General features: G+C 37.9%; 2 protein-coding genes across 6 annotated transcripts in view; both read left to right on the top strand.

The window, feature by feature from the left end:
- The first annotated feature begins 1,818 nt into the window (after nucleotides 1–1,818).
- Nucleotides 1,819–17,549, top strand: LOC131701514 (constitutive coactivator of PPAR-gamma-like protein 1). 3 transcript variants are annotated; one of them, XM_058999868.1, is made up of 17 exons: nucleotides 1,819–1,934; nucleotides 5,627–5,873; nucleotides 7,527–7,609; nucleotides 8,363–8,491; nucleotides 8,784–8,874; nucleotides 10,563–10,654; nucleotides 11,032–11,312; nucleotides 11,701–11,761; nucleotides 11,908–12,132; nucleotides 12,375–12,546; nucleotides 12,713–12,962; nucleotides 13,163–13,277; nucleotides 13,632–13,841; nucleotides 14,268–14,447; nucleotides 14,651–14,802; nucleotides 14,889–14,985; nucleotides 15,628–17,549. In XM_058999868.1, the coding sequence occupies exons 2-17, from the start codon at nucleotides 5,669–5,671 to the stop codon at nucleotides 15,934–15,936; spliced, it is 2,652 nt and encodes an 883-aa protein (XP_058855851.1). In that variant the 5' UTR covers nucleotides 1,819–1,934; nucleotides 5,627–5,668; the 3' UTR covers nucleotides 15,937–17,549. The 3 variants fall into 3 exon arrangements, with proteins under 3 accessions (XP_058855851.1, XP_058855850.1, XP_058855849.1); XM_058999867.1 differs by lacking the exon at nucleotides 1,819–1,934 and adding an exon at nucleotides 1,941–2,731 and having other exon boundaries at nucleotides 14,268–14,445; nucleotides 14,664–14,802; XM_058999866.1 differs by lacking the exon at nucleotides 1,819–1,934 and adding an exon at nucleotides 1,941–2,731.
- A 4,957-nt stretch (nucleotides 17,550–22,506) lies between these two features.
- LOC117413713 (lysine-specific demethylase phf2-like) overlaps nucleotides 22,507–26,887 on the top strand; it is a 34,915-nt gene continuing 30,534 nt past the window's right edge. Inside the window, exon 1 of one of the 3 annotated variants that reach the window (XM_058999860.1) lies at nucleotides 22,507–23,052. In XM_058999860.1, coding sequence (XP_058855843.1) covers nucleotides 22,955–23,052 — 98 coding nt within the window. In that variant the 5' untranslated portion in view covers nucleotides 22,507–22,954. The remainder of the gene's footprint in view (nucleotides 23,053–26,887) is intronic. The other 2 variants (XM_058999859.1, XM_058999861.1) reach the window with 2 other exon arrangements.

Below are 26,887 nucleotides of genomic sequence, written 5' to 3'. Positions count from 1 at the left end.
TTCCTTTTGCAGGTACTGTTTAATAAATCAATGTGAGATCTTTGTATTCTGTTCCTGAGTTGGAGCTTTTTAATGCAAAGAGAAGTTACTTTTTTTTCAGATGAGCAGATCTAGAATGTTAACAGCTAATCACTCATGAATGATTTGCAAGATCTCTAGTTGAAAAAGCAGCCTGCTTCATAAATCCTGGGGGACACTGTTTAACTTCTCAATAAACTAAATGGCACAAGAAAATAACTAAACTGTACGTGTAAAACTGATAGTTTGTTCCTGTATTTTATGTTTTTGACCAAAACAAATGGCAAAACATTGGCACAGGTTTAAAAAGAACACTGTACAAAGTCAAAACTTAATTCCTTTGTATTCTTTCATGCAGTCACATTTTGTACAACGTGCTGAATTGCAGAGATGCTTTGTGCTGCCAAGCTGTGAATTGTATAGTTCTACTGTACTTCTAACTGATCTTAGTCTTCAGTTACTTTGTTTTGTTCTTACCCTTCAATATATATTCCATCAATTCGGTTAGAATTGGATTTTTATAGAATATTATGCAGATTCTTCTGCCTTTTGGCAAATACTTACTGTAGTAAGAGATTTGTTATGTTACTTGACACTTGCATTTATTTGTTAATAGTCATGTCTGTATGCTTCATGAGCAAACACGGGGAACTATTTTTGAAAATCATTGATGCTTGCACTGAAACTTGATGTCTAAATTACTTCTGCCTGTTGTAATGTCCTCTTATGTTGACTGACATAGTCGTTGGCACTCGATCACAAATATTGTACATGTTTAAAGAAAGAAATAAACCTATTTTGTGCTTGAAAACATATGGACTGTATTTCTATTCCTATCGAAATATTTTAAAAATGTTTAAGTAAAATGGGTTTTGAAGTTGCATGAGAAAGTTGGACAAAAGGAGGAAAAATAACAAAAGAAAACCAATGACTTAAGTAAATGGTGACTGAATATGACATTTGGTCAGGGAGCATATTTTTGTACTCCATACAAATCAACAATGTATTCTGTCTTCCCATTTTTTTAAAAGAATAATATCGACCAAGTAATTATTATTATTATTTATTATTATTATAGGATACTATTAGCAAGAAATAATTTATTGAAAATAAAATACCATTCCTATTATATAACTATGACAAGGAAACTGCAATTCAGTATTTTTTTAATGAAAAGAATAACGTTCCTGCTCTTTGTACTAATGTCCACAAGATGGCACTGTGGAATTCTTTTAATAGAAAGCGTGTGAATGTCGATTTTTTTTTTTTAATCATACATTTTCGGATGATATATAATGGGGTGGAATATTTTAATTCACGTTGATATTTGCAAACAAAGATTAAATAAATGTATAGGCATATTGTCGATGTGTATCACTATAATGTTACTATGATTCAAAAACTATGTAACAGGGAAATGTTATATAATTCTACATTTTTTTTATTTTTTTCATTTTGATGGTCAAACCTATAATCTGTACTTCCAGGGCACCGTAGAACTGGCACTGTCATTTTACGAAGACCCTTGATGCTGAACGCTTATTGGATAAACAGTTACATGATAAAATGTGGTATTGGTAGTCGAGTCGATATGATGCCTGCTTAAATCTATCCCACTGATTTTAAAACGCTCAATATCGACATTTTTTCAAAGATTAAAAAAATATATATATTGTTACAAATAAAAACGTATCTACACCTGGCATACTGTTGGGTGTGAGGGTGTGTTTGTACCAGTGCCCACAAATTCTACAAACTAAATTGATCTCAGTAGTGGAACATTGCACAGTCCTAATCTATAGCAATGTTTCGTTCACCCCAGGTAGCAGAGTCGGTTTGCGGTAGGTTTTTGTTCCTTGCTCTCCACTGTAGCTGACAGCAGACTCCCGATCCTGGCTCCTCCTTTCCTGTGTACGGTACGTGCCCTGCGTCACTGTCTCTCTTTCTCTCTGCACAGTCCAGATACATCCAGAGACATGGCTCCGTGAGACAGCACATGGCGGCCAGCAGCCATGAACCAAAAAAACAACTCGCCAAAAAATAAATAAATGCACCCGTAACAACCCGCTTTATTTTTCACCGGATTTTTTTTTTTTACCCCCCCAAAAAAACAACGGCAAAAGAATTCAACCGTAAAATTAAAAAAAGGGGATTACTTTTCATGAAATTCCCAATTTAATTTTTTTTTTTTTTTTCCAGTTGTAATTGATAGATACATATTTTTTTAGTGGCAGCCATTATGGGAGTCCAGGGTTTCCAGGAATATATTGAAAAGCACTGCCCAAGCGCCGTGGTGCCGGTGGAGCTTCAGAAGCTGGCCCGGGGAAGCCTGGTCGGGGGCGGCCGACAGAGACCGCCCCAGAGTCCGCTGCGGTTGCTGGTGGACGCCGAGAACTGTCTCCACCGGCTCTACGGCGGCTTCTACACAGATTGGGTGAGCGGAGGGCAGTGGAACCACATGCTCGGTTACTTGGCAGCCCTTGCCAAGGCCTGCTTTAACGGCAACATAGAGCTGGTTGTGTGCTTTAATGGCGCTCTGGAGAAGGGCCGCCTCCACGAATGGGTCAAACGGCAGGTGAACGAGAGACAGACCGCACAGCAGATTGTCAGCCACATCCAGAACAAGGGCACTCCGCCGCCCAAGGTCTGGTTCCTGCCCCCGGTGTGCATGGCCCACTGCATCCGATTGGCACTCCTCAGGTTCCACATCGGGGTAAGCCATTAAATTTATTTATTAAGGTTCGTGTGCAGTGTAAGAAATGCAGACGCAAGTCTAAGGATTGCTCATCATGTTATCTGTAAATGCACGGTCTAAAAAATAAATAAGACACGTCATAAGGCCTTGCATGAGATCCAGAATGCAAATATTTGTATTTATTTATATTTTTTCATGGCAAGGATACCAAGGTCAGGAGGAAAACGGGGCAACTGTCAGTGAGTGCATTAACCAGAAAGACATTTCTGTTCTTTAACTGGAACTTTGAGGACATTAGTTTTGGATGAAGTAATATGTCCCCATCATCATCATCCTCTGTTACACGTATGCATTGGCTGAAGCGAATAACGTCGGTAAAGCAAGGTGTTGAATCACCTGGAAAAGTGAGTCTAAATCTGTCCGTCAGATGTTTCAGCTGCTAATCGATTTTAATAAATCCGGGCGGGGCCTGTACGCCATCGCAAATGCCATTATTGACAAAGCGATTTGATGAGAATAAATGGGTTGCTAAGGTAGAAGGTCCAGCCAACTGTCATGTTGTCCCAGGATTTTAAAATTGATGACAGCTTGACTTTAAATATTTGGGGTTGAAATACTCAGAAATGTCCCATCGGACCGCCTGCAACCAGTGTTTTGCACTGACGCACATAAAGTTGTGCCTAGTTTTATAGTTGCAGCTCTTAGAGATTGTAAATCAGATAAATGAAAGTTTAAAATTAGTCGTGGATTTAACTCGACTGGCACTTCTGCTGAAGGGGTTACTCAGGGGCAGACAAAACCTTTTTTTTTGTATAACCTAAACTGGTTAAGAATGTTTTTTATGCAGCGGTATAGCAGGATGTCAAGCTGACGCAAATACATCTTTGTGCCAATCTGTCTGCCTTTGTAAGAGATGCGCTGGATGTGTAAATACAGCACTAGCAGGTCTTTTGTGTTTTAATAACTTGTTCATGCTATCTGTTTGAATCAGGTTGTGTGTGAAAATGAACATTTGAATGCATATGCATTTGGGTTTGGATGTTTTTTTGTTTTTTTTGTCTTCTGGTTTCACTGCAGCAGTCACAATGTTCACCAGGAACTGAACTTTGTGCCCTACTGCTAAATTGCAAGAGTGCTTTGTGTTTAGGTAGTGCAGACTAATAGTATGGCTGTGTTTCTAAGCCACAGTTAATAAAAATCAGACATATTTCTATATTTTCTTTTGTTCCCACAAGCATAGCAAAATGTTTCAGGTTTTTATAAATGGCATATCTATGAGTTCTGCAACATATTTTTTTTAAAATTAAATTCTAAAATGGCCTCTGCATAATATAATATGGTCTGTTTCAATAAGTAGTTTAGTGCAAACAGTTTAAAATAAGTTGCTCAAAGTCATGGTTGAGACTTATTAATGCTTTTGATATTTTTTTACTTTAATTGTATACAAATATTTTCATGTTTCATATCCAAACACACAAAATAAACATGCTACATTATAAAATTTGGTTTAAGACAAGCATGCACTAACCCTTTTTAGGCAAATTAACATGCTGGAAATGAATGACACTATCACTAATCAACAATGACCAAGTTTAGTTAATCAGTCTGAAATCTCTCCCCAAAAAAATCATGCCTCAGCCATAAAGATTATTGCCACACCATTTTACAGCAGTTCTCAAGAGATTTAAGAAAGTTAAGATTTGCATGTTTAGACTGTTAAGTTATGTATAGCTACTAAAAAAATACCTTTTAAAATCAGTCTAGGCCTTCAGGCATTTAAGTCCTGCCAGCTGTACTGCTACAGCTGAGTGACATGTAGTTCAGGCAGACAGCCAGCCAATCAGCTTCCTGTAAAGCCTTCACATCCTTTAAACCACCAATAGGAACACCAAGTAGATGGTGGAACTTTTTTTCACTATGGTGCCAGCCACCAGGCAAATCTGTAGTTTCCAAAATACTGCATTTGTAAGCAAGTCATTATTTATTTATAAAGTTATAGGTGAACTATCTACAGTATCATAAGTTGACGACACTTTATACAAGAAGCAGCGGTTTCTAGTAGCAATACCCCTCTTGCACACATTTCTTGATCTGCAGTGAGTACAGTGTTGCAGGGAGTAATTCAAGTCTCCCATTGTGTAGCAGTTTGAGTCATTCCATGCTTTCCTGTGATCTTTAATTGTAAGTTACCTGTACAAAAGGTGCATGCCTTGTCTAATTAAGCTCACTCTAAATGCTTGGATGGCTCACTGCTATGCAATAGAAGTCTCAAATGTGTATATATATGTGGACAGATGTATACTAAAGCACACCTACAGTAGCCACAATGTGATTTGAGCTGAACCCCCCACACCACTCACACTTGCACCTGTCCGCGGATACAAGTATTGGAGCCCTACGGTGCTTAATCCCATCCTTGACTTGCACCTTTTATGACTTCGGCTTATTTTGCACAGGCTGTGGAGAGCACTTTCCTACAGGCTTGTTTGCATTTACAGGCAGTTAACATGCAGGTATTGCTTTTTGGACCTAAGTGCAGGATGTGTTGCTTGGTGACTGGAATATTTTATATAAAAGTTGTTCCACACTTAAAATAAGTTTTTTTTAATTTTTTTAATAATAGATTGAATTAACTTTTAGCATTTTTGTATTCTAATTTTGCCAGTTTTTCATAGTTTGGCAGTTCTGACTGAAGAATGACGACACAGTGTTAAAATGCCAATAAGTATTGCAGTATCTAAAGCATAAGCTCAGTAAAATGCCTCCAACGTTTCTTTGTGTTTTCTCATGACTGAAGTCAATATATTCAACCATGATGATCCGCACATTAGTCAGAAGAGGACTTTGATGCGTTTCACTGTTAATAATTTACTATTTTATTCAAGCAAAATCTCTTTGTCTCTCGTCTCTCAGGTTGCACAGAGCATTGAGGACCACCACCAAGAAGTGATTTCCATGTGCAGAGAGAACGGATTCCACGGTTTGGTTGCTTACGACTCGGATTATGCATTGTGCAACATCCCTTACTACTTCAGTGCTCATGCCTTGAAACTGAGCCGCAACGGAAAGAGCCTGACCACCAGCCAGTACCTGATGCACGAGGTCGCCAAGCAGCTGGACTTGAATCCAAATCGCTTTGTAATCTTCGCTGCACTTTTAGGCAAGTAGACGCATTTTGCTAGGTTGGCACGTATTTATTTTTTTTGGCCCCAGAAAAAGAAAGTTAAAACATATGAAAGTAATAATCCTCCATTTGCTTATTTTTCAGGTGTTGACAATGTGTAGCAAAGCTTTAAAAAAAAGTGAAAAGTAAAAAAATTAAAGAAATGTAAATGCCACTCCTGCATTATGTTTAATACATTAGGATTTTGAAGGCACAAAATGTCACCTGGATTAGCAGGTTTTAAACCTGATCTTTGACCTAAATTCAGTTGATGATATGTTACTAAATGGGCGGGGCTGGGAGCGGGGACCACAACAGCAAAGGCTGCAGGCAAAAATGAATATACAGTATAGTATTGCATTTAATACATATTGTGGTATTGATGTAAGTTATTTCCAGAGTGCATTAAAAACCAAAAGGCTCTGGTTCCTCTTAAATGGACAAGCTGTCAAACAAATAAAAGAACAATGGGAACAGTTGATAGGCCAGGACATCCTGTCCGTGTTTGTGTTTTTATACAGTACACTGTCTTTTTAATGAAAGCTTAGTGTCCAGGGATTCAAACGTTAAAATGAGGTCACAGTGATGTTTGAGCAGAGTTTAGAGCTCCCATGTCTCTGTTTTGAGTCCGCTGTTTATTAAAGTCGTTAAATCCTTAGACACATGTAATACAATGTTTCCGTACTGCCGGAGCTCGCTGCAGATATATACACACACTTCCCACTTTTGCAGGCGAGTAATCTTTTTGATGGTGCTCTTCTTGTTTTTTAGCATTGGTAGTTAAGATAAAAAAAATGTTTAAGTATTCATATTAATAGGGAAGTGGTATGTTTAGGTTTACTAAAGTGCAACGCATAATTTTGTGTGCGAGTGGTGGTGGTTTGAATCTATTGGGATTGTTTTTATCTTTTCAGATAAAGATTACATGTTTCTGAGTAAAGTTGTTCAAAGCATAACATATCTGTCCAGAAACAATATATATATTTTCATAAATCTTTTGTGTGTGTATGTATATAATATATATATATATATATATATATATATATATATATATATATATATATATATATATGTGTGTGTTAACATAAGTCAGTTACTATTCTGTCAAATTATGATTGCCCTGTTACTGCTGAAAGGGAAGCCAATGAAAATAAGAGAAAAATAATGCATTGTGAGCTTTCATCACATTGTCTGGAGAGGAGTGCCGATTATTGAAGGGATTCTTCTTCAGATACAGAGATCAGAGATCAGTCATCTGGGTTAAAGGCAAGGGCCTTGTTTTGGACCTGGCTCCTGTGCAGTAAATGCAATCACGCACTGCACAGGAGCTGGCTGCCAGATGCTGTTGTTGGAAAAGGCTTTGTCATGTTCAAAGTACAGTAGTTCTCTTTCACCGATTGGTTTGCAGGTGCGACAGAGTCAACCAGTCAGATTTTAACTTGTAACAAGACCACCAAGTCTTTGGTAATTACTTGTTTGCTGTGACATCATCAATTGCCAAACACATATTTTTTTTGTAATAATTTTATGGTCTGTATGTTCTCTGAATTTAATTAATGAAGTTTATCTGCTGTAGAAATGATCACATGGAATTCAGTTTTCTGGAGAGGTATAACCTGAAATAACAATAAAAATTGCATGTATTTCCAGGTAATCATATTCTACCGGATGAAGATTTGGCTGCCTTTCACTGGAGTTTACTAGGTCCCGAGCATCCTCTAGCATCTTTAAAGGTATCGAACCCAAACCCTGTGATGCCCCTCTGAATGGCAGGCTACATGGTCAGCCTTTATCTGTCTGCACTGTGTAGAACACCAGTGTTGTAGATGGGGGGTGCTTTGTTTTTGTTCAGCCCCCCCCCCTCTCTATTTCTATGGTTTTCTTGTGCAACACCATGTGTGTCTGATTTTGTTTGTCCAAAAAAGACTTGACTTGATTTGAATCAAATATCGATGCTAAGAACATGTGTTATAATAACCTTTTTGATCTTGCTAAACGGCTGACAGGAATTTTTTATTTTTTATTTTTTGTAATTTGAGTCCTGTATTGTTTGTTTAGCAGGAGACTGCAAAAGTAAATGTATGCAGCTTTATGCCTGTACAATGATATATTTGTGCAGTAGCTTTGAAAACATTACTATGCAAAAGTGTAGGTCGTCATCTGCTTGTAATGTGCTCTGTTTGCTTACCTGTTTCCAAATATATTTGCAGATATATTGCATTCTTTTCTGTAATGTGAATAATGTAGTTATATATTGAATTTAAAAATTCAGTGTCTATTTAACATGTTCCAGCATTTACAGTATAATGAATGCACTTCTGCTTCTGTGTACACCAGAATGGATTGTTGTACTTTGAGCTCACAAATTATGCATGCAAGAGTGAGTTTAGCTACAGTTTTGGCAGCATTTATGATAAGTGGTTACTGTAAAAGGAACGCATTAGAATATGTGTTTATGTTTTTTTTGTTCGGTCTGTGTGTAACAGGTACGAGCTCACCAGCTTGTTCTTCCACCCTGCGACGTGGTGATTAAAGCTGTAGCAGATTATGTCCGCAACATTCAGGATGTCGCAGGTTTGGAAGCCATTGCTAAAGACATCTTCAAACATTCACAGGTAAGGTTATCAAAAGCACTTCTGCCCAGTGTCTGTCAGCTTTTGAAAGTCTATAACTTTTTGGAGAGTCAAATTGCAAAACCTAGGACACATTTATTAGCAACGTGGCATATTTTTGTTTGAGAAGGTAATATTTTAAAAAAGAAAAAAAAGGGAGAAAAAATGTTTAACCCCCATTATATGAGGAGTCAATTTTAACTGTATTTGATGTTTTTTTTTATATTGCTGTGCTTGAGCAATAAATCCATGTTTTGCTACCTTTTTTTAACTTTATACTTTTATTTTTCTTTAGTCAAGAACCGATGACAAAGTTGTCCGATTCAAGAAGGCAGTTGAGTACTACTCAGCAGCCAGCAAACCTCTACAGTACCCTCCTTATTTAGGTAAAGTAACCTTTACCACAATTCCTAAACTTGTCATACTGAAGGAGCATTGCCAATAACTGGACATTTATGAAAGTTGTTTTGTGTTCATCGTTGAGGTTCAGTGCAGTGCAGGGACTCAGGTTTTAAATGAAATGGAATTCTTAGTATTTACATCCAGCTGGAATAGATACAGTAACTCTTTCAGTACAGTCATGGATAACTTGCAAGTTTACTTTAAAAGGTGCTTATCAAAACATTTTATGAATGAGTGTTCAAGGATTTGCTCTGTAATGGCAACAGAGAAGTCCAAACCAGCTCATTTTCCACCCAAGAACAAATGTTTTTCTGTCTTTAGTTTGGAGTTTTCTCTATACTTGACAAATCTGTTGCTTCTGGCCTCGCCAACATTTACCAGGTTTCCATGGTATCAGTAAGTGCAAGAATGCCCGGGCGTCTTTTTGTGAAGTTTAAACAAAGCAAAGCAAATGTCGGAGGCAGATTTGCAGTTTTTATTTAAAACTTTCAGTACTTTTGAGCTTTATTTGGGATAAATAGATGGGAAGATTACAGGATCCTTCTCTACACTAATGTGTGAGATTTTTCTTATTTAACCCAGAGCCGCAGCGCACTTTGGAATGACTGCTATGTGCTCAGCATACAAAGAGACTGCTTTAGAAAAGACCGTTGAGGAGCAGAATGGCCTGTAGTTTGCTGACTAGACTAAAAAAAAAAAAAAACATCCGTACTGCAGAAATGTACACTGTGAAGCTTGCTTTCTTTAAAAGTTCAGTTCGTTGCTTTTCACCATTCGGATGAGTACAATATGTTAGTTGTGTTTTTGCTGTTTAACAATGAAGTTCTTCTGTAAAAATATATAGTTTTAAGTTTGAGAAACCTTGAAAACACTAAAATTATGCTTATTTGATACCAGGGAGGCACCGAATCCAGGTATCTATCAAAATAGTGCAAGAGCATTATAGATAACTGTGCACTCACCTGCACTCTCATTTAACCTTGTGACAGCAGGTAAAGTTTCTATTTGTTTAATATTTCTTGCTTCACACAGTCCCGCCCAGTCAGAGACTCAGAAAGCCAATCAGCTGCTGTATAGGTCTGATTGATGGAAATGATCCTCGCAGGCATGTGTGTGCTTTTGGTAACAACTAAGTAAAACAATTCAATTAATTTAGCGACAGTTCGCACAATTCATACTCACTTTACTGAATACGTTGCAGTTTAGCTTAGTGTCCCGAGATTCTGGAGCCTGTTGGCAACCCTGCTCTCAGATCAGGTGACACAGGTTGAGAAAATAGTGGGTTATGGCAAAGATACAGCTCTCCTTTCTTGTAAAGTGAACAGTTCTGTATTTTGACGTTTCTATTGTGGGGGGAGGGGGCTAGCGGTAAATTGTGTAAGTTTGTGTAAAAGGCTCAAAACAATTGTGCGCTTCCCTTGTTAGTAGCTGCCAGTCTGTTTTTCATTCAACAGTTTCCTTCAGTTTTTCTTGACTGTTTTTGTAGGTTCGGTATTCGGCCAAATCTTTTGAGATGGATTCGGTATGCCGAATCTCAAAAACTCGGTGCATCCCTATTTGATACTGACTGACAAGGGGGTTGTTTGTACTAAAGGTTTTATCTTTACTTTTTATAAATGGTCTACTTTACTTAACATTAATACTTGCACTCTCTCTTTTTGCATGTCTACAGTTAGACCAAATCAGTTTGGAGTGCTTGATGCTGTTCCACAATGTGTCCCTCATATGCTCAACATTCCACAGACCCCTCCTGCTAAATCTGGTGTAAGTTTGAATTCCTGTTAGCCAAAAGCAAACAACTTTAGTGTGTGTGTGATGATCCGAGTAGTCTCAAATTATGGGCACTTATTATAAAGTAATAAATCCCTAACCCATTTGAGGTCAACACCTGGCTAGTGATGTATAGTAAAGGAGAGGGGATTCCAAACCCGCAACCCAGCCATCAATAGAAATGAATGTTTATAAAGAATATAGTATGGTTTCAGGTGGATAACACAATATTGCAGTATTTAAGGCGTATAACTGGTTTTCAGAGTGTGAGGGCAAAAAAATAAAAAAAATAAACTGAACCCCAAAAAACTACAATCACTGAAAAACCAAAACCCTGATTTTCTATGATTTTCTCTTTACTTTTGGCCCAGGAGCTGTCTGGTCAAGGTGCGCCCCCAGGACAAAATGCCTACCCATCGAACCTGACACAGCCAGCCCTCAACCTGGACACTGCCATCGGAAAAAGTTTAGCGGAACAGAACAGCTTCAGCAACATTCCTCACGAAGGAAAGCACACACCTCTCTATGAACGGTCCTCTCCCATTAACCCTGCCCAGGGGACCAGCCCGAACCACACGGAGCCTACATACTTTAGCACCTCCTCCACGTCCTCCTCCTCCGAGAATGATGACAACAGTGCAGCCACTGCCAAGTGAGTTCACAGTCTTTTAGGTTTATAGTTCCGTGCTTCGCTTGCAATTTACAGAAATGTGACTGTACCTGCATGGGAGTGCAGTGAAGATGTGTATGTGAGTGAGGTTTTTTTTGCAGTTGATAGAATTGTTGGTCAAATCAAAGCTAATTCTGAAGATTGTTATTTAAAAAATATATATAATAATGAAACCCTTTGGGTTGTGTTCATATCTAAGTAGTAGTGTCTGAGCATCACTGTCTTTGTCAGTCTGCTGTTACAATTAACAATTAACAATTAACACATGAGCATTCGTTTTGAAAACACCAGAGTCCCTTGCAGACTGTAACAAGAATATATAGAAGTCTGAAAGCAAAATAAAGTCTTAGTTTGTTTCTTATTTTTCTAGCCATGTAAGTGGACAGAAGGTCGAACACCTTGCTGGGGGAGACTGTGGAGACCAAACAAAGGTAATTCCTTAATATATAGGTAAAGAAATAAATCATTTCTGCGTTAAGGCTTTTGAAATGGAACATTTGTAGGTCAGGTCGGCAGGGCTTTATCGTAGCTTTAAGAGCCAGTTCCATCCTGATTTTATTGATTTGTCGTCTTATAGGCAGAAGCTGCTTCTGTTGCATCCTCGGGAAGCCAGGTAGCCGAAGGCAGCGGGAATCATGGAGGTAATTCCCAGATCCCGTGTCTTCTGTCTATGTCCACCCGGAACCACATGGATATCACCACCCCCCCTCTGCCAGGAGTCGCGCCTGAGGTCCTGCGAGTGGCTGAGCACAGACACAAGAAGGGCCTCATGTATCCCTATATCTACCACGTTCTCACCAAGGTAAGGGAAACGCTATTGCATCGTCAGACGGCTTGATTTTCTAATCTGAAACGCTTAGAGTGGCAGGAAAATTGTCAGTCCCTACACCACTTTTTGTGTAGTTTTTTTGTTAAAGGAATATGTCCAATTCTTTTCAAGGCGCTGCCTCTTGCAAGATGTTTGTGGTATACTCTGGAGATTTTTAAACACTTATCTGTTATCTAATGCAGTGCAAATCTAGTCATGTATATTCTGTTTTCCAGGGTGAGATAAAGATACCAGTAACCATTGAAGATGAATCTAATAAAGATTTGCCATCTGCCACTCAGCTTTACCGGCCAATTCGTCAGTACGTTTATGGCGTTCTCTTCAGCCTTGCTGAAGCCAGGAAGAAAGCTGAGAGGCTTGCCATGAGAAGGAACCGACACCCAGAGTGTAAGTCTGTTGGCGATTTTGAGATCTCTCTTTATTATGCTGTACTCTACGCAAATACAGAAACCTCGTAAGAATACAATTTAATCAATAAAAGGCTGTGCGTTAGTTGGGTTTTTTTTTTTTGGTTTGTTATTTTCAATAACGTTTAATGTTCTTAATCCTCCAGATCCCCCAGTGATAGTAAAGGAATGGGCAGCATACAAAGGCAAATCTCCCCACACCCCAGAACTGGTAGAAGCCCTCGCTTTCCGGGAGTGGACCTGCCCCAACCTCAAGAAACTGTGGCTGGGGAAAGCAGTGGAAGATAAAAACAGGAGAATGAGGGCTTTCCTGGCCTGCATGAGATCTGATACTCCAGCCATGTTAAATCCAGCTAATGTGCCCACTCACCTCATGGTGCTTTGCTGCGTCTTGCGGTGAGTTTGGGGGGGGGGGGAAATGTGTGCTTACTTCTGAGGTTTTGTGGGGTGTCATCGTTTCCCCCCCACCCCCCGGGAGGGTCTTTCTAGTTGAAATGGACTAATATCTGTGGAGATGTTGCCACCATACATACATAAACCAAATGTGATGTGCTTTTATTAGTTTCTAATGTGTACTCTGTCCTGTTGTTTCCTAGGTTCATGCTACAATGGCCAGGAGTAAGAATTTTGCGTCGTCACGAGCTCGATGCTTTCTTAGCCCAGGCCCTTTCTCCTAAACTCTACGAGCCTGAACAGCTGCAGGAACTGAAGGTACGTTTCTGTGTATAAATGAGTATTATACATACGGAAGCACACTAAATACAAACTTCCAAATATGTATCTGCCAGCCCTTCTGGTAAATACATCTGCATGTGCTTTAAGTTCGGATTGTGCAAAGACATACTTTTTTTTTTTTTTAAGCGATTTTACAGTGAGATTAGGCACTGAGAGATAGGGGGGTGTGTGTGTCTGTGTGTGTATAGATATAGATATATAGAGAGAGAGATGGATGTGTGTGTGTGTGTGTGCATATAGATATATAAAAAAAATTGTTTTGAAAGCTTGTGGATGCATATTTTGCTGTCCGGTGAAGTCCTGATGCAAGTTCTGCCTCTCTTTGCCTAGATCGACAGCCTTGATCTGCGAGGCGTGCAGCTGGCCGCTCTGTTTATGAGCGGTGTAGATATGGCTCTCTTTGCCAATGATGTCTGTGGACAGCCGATCCCATGGGAGCACTGCTGTCCCTGGATGTACTTTGATGGCAAACTTCTCCAAAGTAAACTCATAAGAGCCAACAGGGAGAAAGCTCCCTTAATTGACCTCTGTGATGGTCAGGTAACGTTTTCTTAGTTTCCTCATTTCACTGCTTCTAGAAAATAATACCTTTTAATATAACCATGTGTTTTTTTTTGTTTGTTTTGTATCCTTATGGTGTGTATTAATAACTGTTTCAGTGAGCGAGGCTGTCTCTTCCATCTAGTTGTATCTGTTCTTTGGGATTGACCTATGTTCCTGATTTAAATAGGCACAAATCAGATATATGCTAAAAAGATATTACACCTGGGATTCTGTTTTCCATTGCAGGGGGGGTAAGATTTTTCAAGTTGGCAAAAATGATGTTGTTAAAATGGTAAATAGTGACTATTTAGAGGTAGAAAGTGCCCAGAATTTAAAAAAAAAAAAAAAAAAAAAAAAAAATTGGTTATAAAGTGGTACTTTCAATGCCATTTTAAACTAATGTGCCTGTTTCTCATTGTCCAGGCCGAACAGGTTGCTAAAGTAGATAAGATGCGTCAGAGTATCCTGGAAGGATTGCATTTCTCTCGCCCGGTGCATCCAATCCCTTTTCCACCACATGGGATGCCGTTCTACCCAGCTAATATGTACCCTCCGCCCCCAATGCAACCTGCACACCAGGGCAGAGGCAGAGGACTGGCTGGTAAGCATCTCAGCATGTTAGCATTGCACTTCAGAGTATCCTCAAGCCTAATGGATGTGCTGTTCCTTATATTCTTAACTGGTAACACATAGGGTATACAGTTGTTTCTTTTTCTGCAGTAGACTTGTTAACATCAGAGTAGTAGTTCTGTTCCTTGCAGTGCTGTCAATTGACATTTTTGTTTTGTTTTTTTCTGTTTATTGGTCTTGTACGTCCAGGTATCCAGGCAATGTCTTCCCAGGGAGGGACACTTGAGATAGCTGGCACTGTTGTTGGCCAGTGGGCAGGAAGTAGACGTGGGCGAGGCAGAGGCCCCTTCCCTCTGCAGGTTGTTTCAGTCGGGGGACCGAATAGAGGGTAGGCTCCTGGAAACAGTCTTAATATTTTCTTGTCATGTTCTGTAAAAGCATTACATTTGAATTGTATTTCCCACCTCTTGATAGGCGCCCTAGAGGGGTTATTTCAACTCCTGTTATTAGGACCTTTGGCAGAGGAGCCAAATACCACAACAGAGGTTCCAAAAATCAGGGAACATACCAGGTAAGGGATTGTTTATTAATAATAAATAAAGGAATAAAGACTGGTGGTCAATGAGGGACCTGCCCTTAATATAACTGTAGTCTTTAGAATGTGTATTGTGTACATATAATGTGTATATACAGTACACTCCATTCTCAGACCTCGATGGGATCCATTCACTAGAAGTATTGCAGGTCCCTGACAGAATTCTGGCCTTGACATAACCGTGAGGGTTCAGGGTGATTCTGTCAGTATGCAGTTCTAATCCAAACCTTTATTGGAGAAGTCTCGGGACAACTTTACTGAAATACAAGCCTCTAGCCAATCACGGTTCTTCTCAAATAAAACTAAGACCGCCTCGCTGCACTCTCCACAAATAGGCACCTGATCCTCAAATAAGTTTGATGTAAACTCTTTGCTGCAGCCGAACTACTTCAGTATGGAATTTGCACTTGGTTCCCAGAAGTAACAACAGGTATAAGAGAGAAAATGTCGAACTCTCAACAGCATCATTTCTGAAATAAGTTCTGAGAGGTTTCTTGGTGTGTGTGTGTGTGTTTTGGACATTCAGTTTGATTTTATTTACGAATCTACCAGTATGTTTTACCAATAAGATTAGAAGAGTGTGTGCTGAGTGATTTTCCTTTTTCTATCTCTGTACAGAGTAAGCCTGCATATGCTACTTCAGTAACCGAGGTGGTTAAAGACAGGAAGAAGCCCAAGCCGGAGGAACCCAAATCCTCTGCTCAGTCTTCAGACAGCTCACTGGCTGAGAACGGAGTAGAAGGCAAACCAGATTCCCAGCTGAATGGGAACAAGGGAGAGGGCAAGGCTTCCAACCAAGCTGAAAGTGCCTTGAGTAATGACTCTAAAATGTGCAATACAAATCTTCATTTAAATGCACTAAATGCAGACAGTGATTGCCACAGAGACGAAGCTCTGGGTGCCTCTGTCTTAAAAAAAGAAGAGTAAACCTATTTTTTTATAGAGAGGGTGAAGGATGATAGAATGGTGAGAGTTAGGAATATCTGGAAAGAAGGAAAGCCTACAGTTGAATACATTTTTTCCTTTCCGTAAGCGAAAAATGAGGACTTTTGGAATTTCGGATCCCTCTTTTGATGTCGGCAAGTTAAAACAAGAAAAATGTCTTTCTTTTATTTCATTTTTATTTTGGGTAAAAAGATGAAAACCAGTGGCAGTCATAATGCTACCAATTTAAGAGAATGAAGAGCGTTTGGCTCCCACATAAATTATCTATAGAAGAATTTCAAACTGGTTTTATGACACAGTTCTTATTTTCAGTTCTTGAAATAATGAAGCACAATATGCTTTCATTTGGCAGTTTAAGTACTATAGGCTGAGATTTTCAGTACCTGGCACCATATATTTGCCATTGTAATTGATTTTGTGTTGTCACAGTAAATGCTTTTTTTGAGAATTAAATTCACAGATATGAAGAAGAAGAAAAAACTCAGAACCACAATTCTCTTATGAGTCATCACTGTTTATGTGGTTATATTGTGTTAATGTGCAGAATTTTGTCAATTAACTGTAGAGTAAATACTGCAACTTAAGTTCTGATGATCTAAATATACGTCATACTTTAGCTATATAATTAACATGTCAAGAAGCAACTTAAAATCACTGAAGATGCAAATGACCTTTTTCAAAGATTTAAACACAGTGCGTTCAGATACATTTTGCGTCAGAAATGACCATACATCAGTGAACAATGAACAATGTGGTTTCTTGAATCAAATGTAGAACATTAGTACTACTGTTTCAGCTAAACTTTCTGCATGGTTCATAATTTTAAAAGTGTGTAGTTATTATGCATGTTGTCCTTTTTCTTCCATCCTTAAAAGTACTGTGCCCATTTGCAAAATTAAAAAAAAAGACTAATAATCAGTAATAGTCCTATAAAAAGTGTTAACTGTTTAGTCATTAATTGATTTGCTCTAACCTTAAATTGTGATTTTATTGACCTCTGTTGCATTTAATCAAGAAAACTTACAACAAAAAAAGTCTAGCCACTTTGAATATTAATGTTAACCCTGGTGTACCCATTACTGTATTCACTATTGTTCTCTGTTGCTGTTTTTATGCATTCATATTAGCAAAACATCTTTAAAAAAACGTTTTAAAAAAAGCTTTGATCTTAACAATGTACCCCCTTTTGTAGCTGGAAACAAGCACTCTGTTTGTTTGACTTTCCCATCAAGAGTTTAGCATAAGCAAGTAAACCTGTAATCATTTTGATGTTTTCGTTTAGTGTTTCCAAACTTACTGTTCTTCTGAATCCAGATCATTACTTTATAATCTTTTTTTTTTCATCTAATTCTCCTGATGCTCTTCATCACACATTAGTGATCAGAAATAAGGTGTAATCCCCAATCCCCTGTCCGCAAGAGCTAAATAGGTTACCTTGATGTAAGTTGAGAGGAGTTTGACCTAACTCATGGATTGTAAAAGAATGAACTACTGTTGGGTTTGACTGACTGTTGATGGAATGTGGTGTGGTGTATTTGAAGGCTATTGAATGCAACTTGCAATGCTTAATAAAAGTATATTCTTTTAGTATACAACTGACTGTCTTCTGTATTTGTTTTGTGTATTTTCTGCAGGGTGGGGGTGATTAATCACACATACTCAGTGTTCAAGCTGCATTGAGTTTAATCAGCACTTTAATCCCGAAAGTGAACTCCAGCAGTCCAGCAAATTATTTAGTTCATGTGAGGTCTTGGTGCTTTCAAATGTACTTTTAAAATGATTTTAAAGAAAAAATTAAATTGGAACGGGTATATGACAAACAAACAATGTATACTTTATTTTGTAATGAGAATCTTTTATGCCATTTAAACGTGTACGATTTGCAGCTGTGGTTTGCTGTGTCAGTAACCATTGAACCAAACTTCACATACTGTCCCTACGCTCCCACGTGATGAAGGCATGTCTATTACTGAGTCACGTTGATGGCAAGCCAAGTTCAGGGATATTTCCCTATTAACAGTTTTGATAATTTAAAGGTCAATGCTGTGCTACACAAGCTGAATGTAAATCGCAGGAGATGATACTCTTTACCCATGAAATGACTGGTCTTACAGTTTCAGTATTTGCAATGTCTGCTTTGTGATAGTATTTCCAATGTATTGTGACCTATTAAATAGTAAAACATGCGTCTTCCAAAAGGTTTGTATTTGATGTTATTTGATTATATACTTCCTTTTATGCAGCATGTCAGTGAGGTAATCCTATACAAAGAAATGTGCCAATGGGTTGCCTTTTTAAAGCATTCTAAATGTGCATTGCAGTTCTTTCTGAACCCCCCCCCCCCCCCTCAACAATACAAGACATTATAAAGGGGCATACTCCGCACCCGAGACCTTGACTGGTCTGCAGTGTTACACTTCTTAAACCTCATTCTAGATCTGTTGAAAGAGTTAAACCAAGGCATTAGCTTGTCTATGGGCCAGTCTCCCTGAATGCGGTGCATGGATCTTACAGAGGCTTCCTGTATGGCAAAACCAGGAAATGGTTTGATGATTTAAAGACATTGCATGCCCCCCCCCCCCCAGGGTTATCATGGGGTGTTGCTGAACTTGGCACGTTCCAGGAGGTGAACACAGCGGAATGCTTTCGCATTACTTGGAACGTGACTTATCGGATTTGTTTATTATAGCCCTTATAGTGGAATGTTGCTATTAATATGTTAAGGAGAGCTGATCAGTTCAACCTTCTGTTATCCCTCACTACTGCATGTGAGTTTCACTTATGAAATACCTTGGAATCTTATGTTTGCACATGCTTAAATGTAAGTTGATTGTGCAAGTGCTTTAAAAAGATGATGGTACAATTTAAGGTGCATACAGATTTTCAAAGTAACTCTGCTAATGAACTTGTACCAGTAATTCTTAATTTCTAGAAATAAGCAAGGTATTTTTTGTAATTACAATCTAATTAATATGATCATTTACACATTCCAAATTACATCACAGATGTTCCGAATAAGATTTATCAATAGCCATACCAGATTGTGAATTTAAATGATTTCCATTGATTGATCCCATATGTTTACATATATTTAAATGTAAATTCATTATGCAAGTGCTTTTAATTGTTTGTCTAATTTTATATGTATATGAGAACATAATGAAAATAATCACAGTTGTGTTGCCTGCCACCTGCTGGACATTGCGTGACATTTTTCTACAGATGATGGCTACTAAAAAAATCAATGTAAATAGAAGGACCTGTAGAAATCTAGGATTGGTTCTTTAGATACAAGTGATATGTACAATAATACCTCCAAGCTGCAGTGCTGCGCAATCATACTATTTTTACTGTAAAATACAAATCACTGTTGTGTGTTCAAAGTGTTTGCCTAATACTCAAGCAATTCCCGTGCATTACACAACTTTAAGGATGAATGAAAATGAATGGAAACATTTCCTTATCTATAGCTAATAATGAATGGTACATGTATATTGGTATTCCTGGCCAGTGCAGTCCCAGGTTCGTGCTAATTGAATGTGTTTTCTTTTTAAGGAGGAGTTACAGTATTCACTAAGTTAGGGGGAAAAGAAGTGAAAATGAGTAGCCATGAGGTTGCTACCTGCCTGTCATTCATAACCTCATGTCTTGTATTGCCGTCACTCATTTCAGGTGCCATGCAAAGGGCAGTACATCTGGTCAACATGTTAAGAGAAGGGAGAAAAAAGACCCTTCTACTCTCCTGTGATGAGAACGGTAAAATGCTTTGAATTCTGAGCACTACGACCAATCCAGTGTGATTTTACTACTTCAGCGAACTGATCTGTCGCTGACCATGTTAATAGTTCATGTTACCTCAAATGCTGTCAGTGTTCAGGGGTGTTACGCTATTGTGTTCTCTCATCTCCCGGTGTGCTACCAATCATAATACCTTTATTTAACCAAGTACAAAAACAGCATACAGCATCAGCATATTGTTATAACAATGCTGATTTAATGTGTCCTGAGAAAACAGTGTTATAAACTACTCCACTAAACCAGTAGATATGAAATTCCTCTATGCATGTTTAATGTGCTTGTCCTTCACAGAGAATTTAAAGGAAACTTCATGGAGTGTTAACTGGTGCTAATTGGTATCAATTCAGCAATTCATTGGCTTCAATTGAAGGCAGTAACTGTGTGTGTTTTCAAATTGTTTACCTAATTGGTTAATTGTTACATTAACTGTAAATTGTTTAACTTTTGTCACCAAGGCTAAAATTAACAGTAGGTTATCTTAATTTGGGGGGTTATGTTGGCTTTAACTGTGCTAATAAAAATGTTTGTGTGTGTGTTCAAACTATAAAATCTGCACAGTATTTAGCAGACAGTAACAAAGAAGGTAGACCAGATCTTTTGTTGCTTTTCAATTTCACTGCAGTGTAGTTTTTCTGGTTTCACAAGTGCTATACTTGAAATTATGCAAAATATATGGTAGACAACAGATTACCTCATTACCTCATTCCTCTTTCTTTGTGCTTCTTGGGGTTAATATGGGGTATTGGTAACTCAAACCAATATTCACAAGACATAGAATTAATATGATACCTTCTTCGTTCTTTCTAATTACATACTTTATAGTAGCATTCATCTTCTCTATAATTAATATTACAAGCGTGTCGTGATCCTCTTACTTTCCCATATTAACCTTCCATTGCCTTTTTGCTATAGAGCTCGAATCTCCCTTTGAAGTGATTATTTTCAGTAATGGCGCATTGCCAGTACAGAACGGGCCCCCACCCACAGCCTTGTGCCGCCTTTGCTTAATCTGTTCACACTCTTGATTCCCCACTCTGCTGCTTCCAGTGGGGAAAGACCTGACACGCAAGGATCTGAACATGCAGTATTCAAATCAGTCTGATGAGGGCGCCAGCATGGGAACGTGTACTAAGGTAAGGTAATAAGAACGTGTCTAAGGTAGACGTATCAATCAATATACAGCTGAACCTCTCTCGTTAGCACTTTGGTTGCGAGATGTCTGAAATTGTTAGATGAGCAAGTTTTGTCAGCAAAATGTCTCTCCAGAAAACACTTTTACACACACACACACACACACACACACACACACACATATATATATATATATATATATATATATATATATATATATATATATATATATATATAGAGGTCCCGTCAGTTGTAAATCTATGGCGCAAATAAATGCCATAGTTTCACTTAATAGCACGTCTCCACAAACTATAACAAGGCAGAAGCTGTGCTATAGTTTTGATCGCGTCTTTTGTCTTCGAATGGTAAATGTCCTGCCTTAATGGAGATTGGAAAATCATAAGTGTGAAATGAGCAATCCGTTCTTTAAAGCAGTTTTCTTTAATGTCGCCCATTAACACAGAAAGGCTATTTGTGACGTAAGTGCTCATAAAACTAGTATCTCAAAGATCCACTAACGATTAACCGTACCTTTCCTATGCACCGTGGGTGGCTCCTGTCAGGCATCCAGTTACACTTTATTTTCATTTTTGCAGGTAAGGTTTGCAATCTTGTCTGAGAGGGAATTGCTGTCGCTCTGCTGGGTTGTGGTAACCCAATTGCAATGGGTTTCACAGCTGTCAACGCTCACCTATATACACTGTAAAGGGCTGGTTGGCGTTTACAATGCATATAACCACCGGAGGTAGGATTTCATAATACTGTCTTTACATCGCATAGGCCTACTGTATTTGTTATCCGTTTATCATGCTGTCATTCGCCGTGGCGTGCTTTCCTCCGGGACACTTAGTGCATTTTATTTGTGTACCATCACAATGCAGTAAAACATATAACTACAATAACATAACTATGTATAGTGGCACATTTGCTATAGCACATTTAAATCCCGCTGTGGTGCTATGAAGACTCCATGTAACTCAAAGTACCACGTCTGAATGATGACGGGCTGGTTTCACAGACATGAGATTACCAGCGGTTTAGAACATGCACAGTTTTTTTTTTTTTTTTTTTTTTTTTGCGATGCTGAGTTGGCGTGGTCGATGCAGAGGGAAATCCCCTCAGGTTAAGTGTGCTTAACTGACAGGTCACAGACAGTGGCAGTGCAAAGACAATGCTGACTCAACTCAACAAACAAACAAACAAACAAACAAAAACAACGATTACAAACAACGGAGTCTGCGCAAAACAAACTAACGTCATCTGTTTTAAACCAGTTACAACTAGCAGTTTAAGGATATATATATATATATATATATATATATATATATATATATATATATATATATATATATATATATATATATGAATAGACACTATTTATAACAGAAAATCTAGTCGAACGAATTTACCATAAATCGTTCTATTTTCTATTACTGTAATATCAAATAGGTGTTTAAATGTATGCGTGCCGAAATATCTTTTCTTCTTATTCGTGAATTGCAATTTCGTTTGCATAACTGCATTTTTTAAATTTAAACTTACATATTTATAAGTAGTCACCGTAGAAAGCGGAACAGTATGCAGATCTGTATCTTTCTATTTATTAAGGAACCATGCTCTGTCCATCAGCTATATAAAATCACAGTTTAATATTTGAAAGTCCCGGGGTGGATACATCTGAACCCATCTTCTAGAGAACATTCTGATAATCATGCATTTACTTTGAAGATGATTGAAACAGCCTTACAAGATGACGTAACAATATTACAATGAAAGGGATGCATTTTCTTACTGTTTATGAAAGTCTCAATACTGTACTGGTCTGTCACCAGGGGGCATGCATACAATAATACACTTCAGGAAACATCATTCGTTCAACATTTTTTTTTTAAAGATTGCAATTCAAATGCAACCTGGATCTGCAGGAAGACGATTTTTGTTGTTACATTTGGTCCATGCCAGCAGAACAGTGTTGAATCGGCGTGCTATTCTGAGAGATTTCTAATTGCAATTTTGTTGCAGCAGGGGTTTTGCAGACTCTCGCTCCAGCGTTGTTGTGAATTGATCTAACATGGCGACTGTACCAGTTTATTGCATCTGTAGGTTACCTTACGACGTATCCCGCTTCATGATCGAATGCGATGCCTGTAAGGACTGGTTTCACGGCAGGTAAAATCACAAAACTACATTATTCATTTGCATTTGTTTGCATGGTGTTTATTTAGGGCTGTGTTTTTTTCTCCCTTCAATAAAATTCTTTGCTAATGGTTGTGGATTTGAAAGCTGTTGCCTGAAGAGCGAGGCCGCTGGAAGAAGAAGGCGGAGTTATATTTAGGTTGGGACATTTTTTTTTTTTTTTTGTGAATATCACAAACATTTTGACAACGGTTTAGTTTTTATTTAATTTTGGCTTCGTTTGTTATATATATTTTTGCTGTAGTTTTCTTCCTTCTAAGAAAGAGCCACTGCTGGGAGCTGCAGTTGGTTTGGTTTCGCTGGGGTAGAATGCTGGAAAGCAGCGTAGCTTGCGCCACATAAACCATCATTTTATATTTTACTAAGTAACAAAAACTGCGTTTTGCAGCGTTCTGTTCGCACGAATGTTTGTAAAACACAGAAAAACAAACACTAATTAGTGATTTATAGCCTCCTGTATCGCACTTGACAATGAAATCAGACGCTACTGACAGCTGCTGTTTATAAAACAATGCCGGTAATACAATTATTTCTGGTGGTAACGTATTTTGCCATAGCGAGTACATATGTGCAAATATATAATATAATCTATTATTTAAATCCTCAGATTGCTTTCGGTTCTTTACATCGTTTTCCCCCATAAATGATCTTTATTCTGTGTGAGCATTTGCACCCTAATAAAATCGAAATGGTATTGTAACCACTGTACTTAGTACTAGTAGACAATTCCGTGTCAATTTCAAATTAAATTTCATGGTTTGTAATACATGAGCAGGGCTTTTGGACAAGATGAAAATGATAACATCGGGTTGAATAAATGCAATTAAAGTGAAAGAAGGGAGTTACTGCGAATCCCCGGTTCCAATTCAGTAGCTCTCTGAAAATTTTACGCGCGGTTATGTGATTAACCCTTTGCGGATATGCATGAGTTTACTGTAAATCAATCCGCATTTTGTTTTGTTTCAACAGATAGCCAGTCAAATGCATTGTTCAGTACAGCACATTATTTATTTATTTATTTATTTATTTATTTATTTATTTTAATTAAGAGTCACTTTGACCTGTATATCGGTTCACAAACATGTAGGCTACAGTTTTGGCTATATAGCGCCGACCTTCGCGTGGGTGTATATAATTCTCCGTGTCATTGTTCTTAAAATGAATCGTTAATGCATTAGAATACTGCCGTCTATGGTAGCTCTTGTCACGTACGCCGGACTGTAGCTCGATGTGTTTTATCAGCACAATACAGACAAGTATACAGACAATCAAGGAGTGCAAGTGCACACGTGAAGACAGTAAATAACAGTATAACCTCGGTGCCAAATGGTACCCTACATACCATGGTGCGATCCTGTTTTATAATGGTATGTGTTAGTCGATGTCTTTGCGAAATTCACTGTTTTGAACTATACGTTTGTATCAATTGATTTCTTACAGTGTCATCATGGTTTGAGAGTTCTGGGTTGACATTATTAACAGCCAGACATGCTAAGTGGATTTATTAAATGTCTAAAAGGTACAGACGTCATCATCTAAAATAAACATTTTTATATGGGTACGTGCTCTGTATTAAAAACAAGTTGCTGAAAAAGCTATATATTATTGTTATTATTATACCAAACACCTACATTATACATTACAAAACTATACCAAACAACTACATTATACATTACACAACTATACCAAACAACTACATTATACATTACAAAACTATACCAAACACCTACATTATACATTACAAAACTATACCAAACACCTACATTATACATTATAAAACTATACCAAACAACTACATTATACATTACAAAACTATACCAAACACCTACATTATACATTACAAAACTATACCAAACAACTACATTATACATTACAAAACTATACCAAACACCTACATTATACATTACAAAACTATACCAAACACCTACATTATACATTACAAAACTATACCAAACACCTACATTATACATTACAAAACTATACCAAACACCTACATTATACATTACAAAACTATACCAAACACCTACATTATACATTACAAAACTATACCAAACACCTACATTATACATTACAAAACTATACCAAACACCTACATTATATATTCCAAGTCCCTTTTAAGCACTCTCAAGGGTTTTTTGTTTTTCATTTTATAACATTAAAATATTTTTTTTTTTCTCCATTTAAAAAGTTTATTAAAGACTGGAGCAAGGTCTTTGAGAACATGTCCCCTTGTATCTTGCAGTCTGGATGTTACAATCCCAGGCACTGCTGTCTAAACGTACAACCGCTGCTGTTGTCAGTGGAACAAATATATCATGGACATTTTACAAGGGGGGCAAGGAATGTGCAGTGGATAGGTACTGAATGAGATGTTTGGGGGTAATTTCTCGATTAAGGATCCATGTGAATAAATGTTCTCTTAAAGATTTTGTCACGCAGGCTCAAGCTTGTTTCAAGCTAGTGTACTTTAATAATCTCCTTGTAACGAAAGCAGAAAGACTTTTAATACCAGGTCTACTTCCACTTGCTTAATACTGTCTAATATGAACTATAAAACCGGGTGACGCTTCTTGAGAGCATGTAAATGCACCTTAGATAATCACTAAGTGTTACGATGACACTATATCACAGCATCACCTTAAATATGAAGGGAGTTTAGCTTGTAGCCTTGTTGTTGAATCACATAAGACATGGTGAGTCCAGTCCAGTCCAGTGCAGTGCTTGTGGGAGGAGGGCTTAGTACTTATTACTGTTTTTATTATTGAATATAACAGAGTTTGTGAAAACATTGGCGGTTCTAAGTGTAATAAAGGTGACAGGTTTCCTATGGCACAGCTTTATTGTGCAAGCTGGAAGGAATGATTTAAAATGTTCCTATCTGGAGCAGGGAGGAAAGGGAATGCTTTCAGACTTCTGGAATCACATTGTGACATGTTTTTATTATTATAGTGTGAGACTGGTGTCTGCTGTGATTAAGATCATAAATATTGCGGTGGAATGATTCGTTTTCATGGTGTGAGCACCAGCTGCTGTGAAGGCAATCTAGAGGGGCTTTTTATTGTGGTTGACAGTAGCGCCAAATTATTTTTATTCTAGAGATGAAACAATGTACCCCGAGCAGATAAGGACAAGGAACCTGTTGTAAATTTAGCCCATGGTCTTCAGACTAAGGAAAACGGAGCCCCAGGAAAAATATGAATACAGACTGTGAATAGAAATACAGACTATAATGATGTATAGTTTAAAAGTGGCTGTGCAGCTAGTATTAATATAGTAGATGTGCTGGGGCTGTTATTAATATACCGTAGATGTGATGACGTGATGGATGTGAAAGTTTGTTTTAATAGCGTGTGTTTTGTGCATTTCCCTTAGTGCTAACTTGGATCCCTGTAACCTGAATAAAAGCATTAGAAGAATCATGCAAATTTGCAAATATAAGGATTGGACAAAAAACCAACCAAACAAACAAACGCACACCTGCCATAACTGTTAATAGGGTATATTATAAACTAAATTGTTATAGTTTAAAGCAATTACAATGCCCACTAAAGATCCCACACTGAAATAAGAGCTTCATATGTTTTACTGTGTGTATTGGAAGGAGACAGGCCTCTCCTTTTTCTTTAAGAATGAGCATTTTGTATTCCCCACCCAGGGTTAATAATGTTGTGTAAAGCTGTCCATCAGCAGGCAGGTGGTCTGCAGGCAGTGACAGGTTTACTTAATCTGAGAATACTGTTGGTGCAAATTAATTAAAATCCATAGGCTTTGACTTCATTTCAAGAATGAGAAGGAGAATAAACAATAG

Source organism: Acipenser ruthenus, chromosome 25 (genome assembly GCF_902713425.1).
Source record: "Acipenser ruthenus chromosome 25, fAciRut3.2 maternal haplotype, whole genome shotgun sequence".
In the NCBI taxonomy this organism is placed as follows: Eukaryota; Metazoa; Chordata; class Actinopteri; order Acipenseriformes; family Acipenseridae; genus Acipenser; species Acipenser ruthenus.
Note: the sequence above shows the minus strand (reverse complement) of the source record. Positions and strands in the feature narration are given on the sequence as shown.

Excerpts from the sequence above, each read along its gene's own strand:
- LOC131701514 (XM_058999866.1), top strand. The coding sequence starts at position 2,258 with ATGGGAGTCCAGGGTTTCCAGGAATATATTGAAAAGCACTGCCCAAGC. Across the intron at positions 8,875-10,562 it reads ACAGTACCCTCCTTATTTAG|TTAGACCAAATCAGTTTGGA; the intron begins GTAAAGTAACCT and ends GCATGTCTACAG. Across the intron at positions 12,133-12,374 it reads TCTACCACGTTCTCACCAAG|GGTGAGATAAAGATACCAGT; the intron begins GTAAGGGAAACG and ends TCTGTTTTCCAG.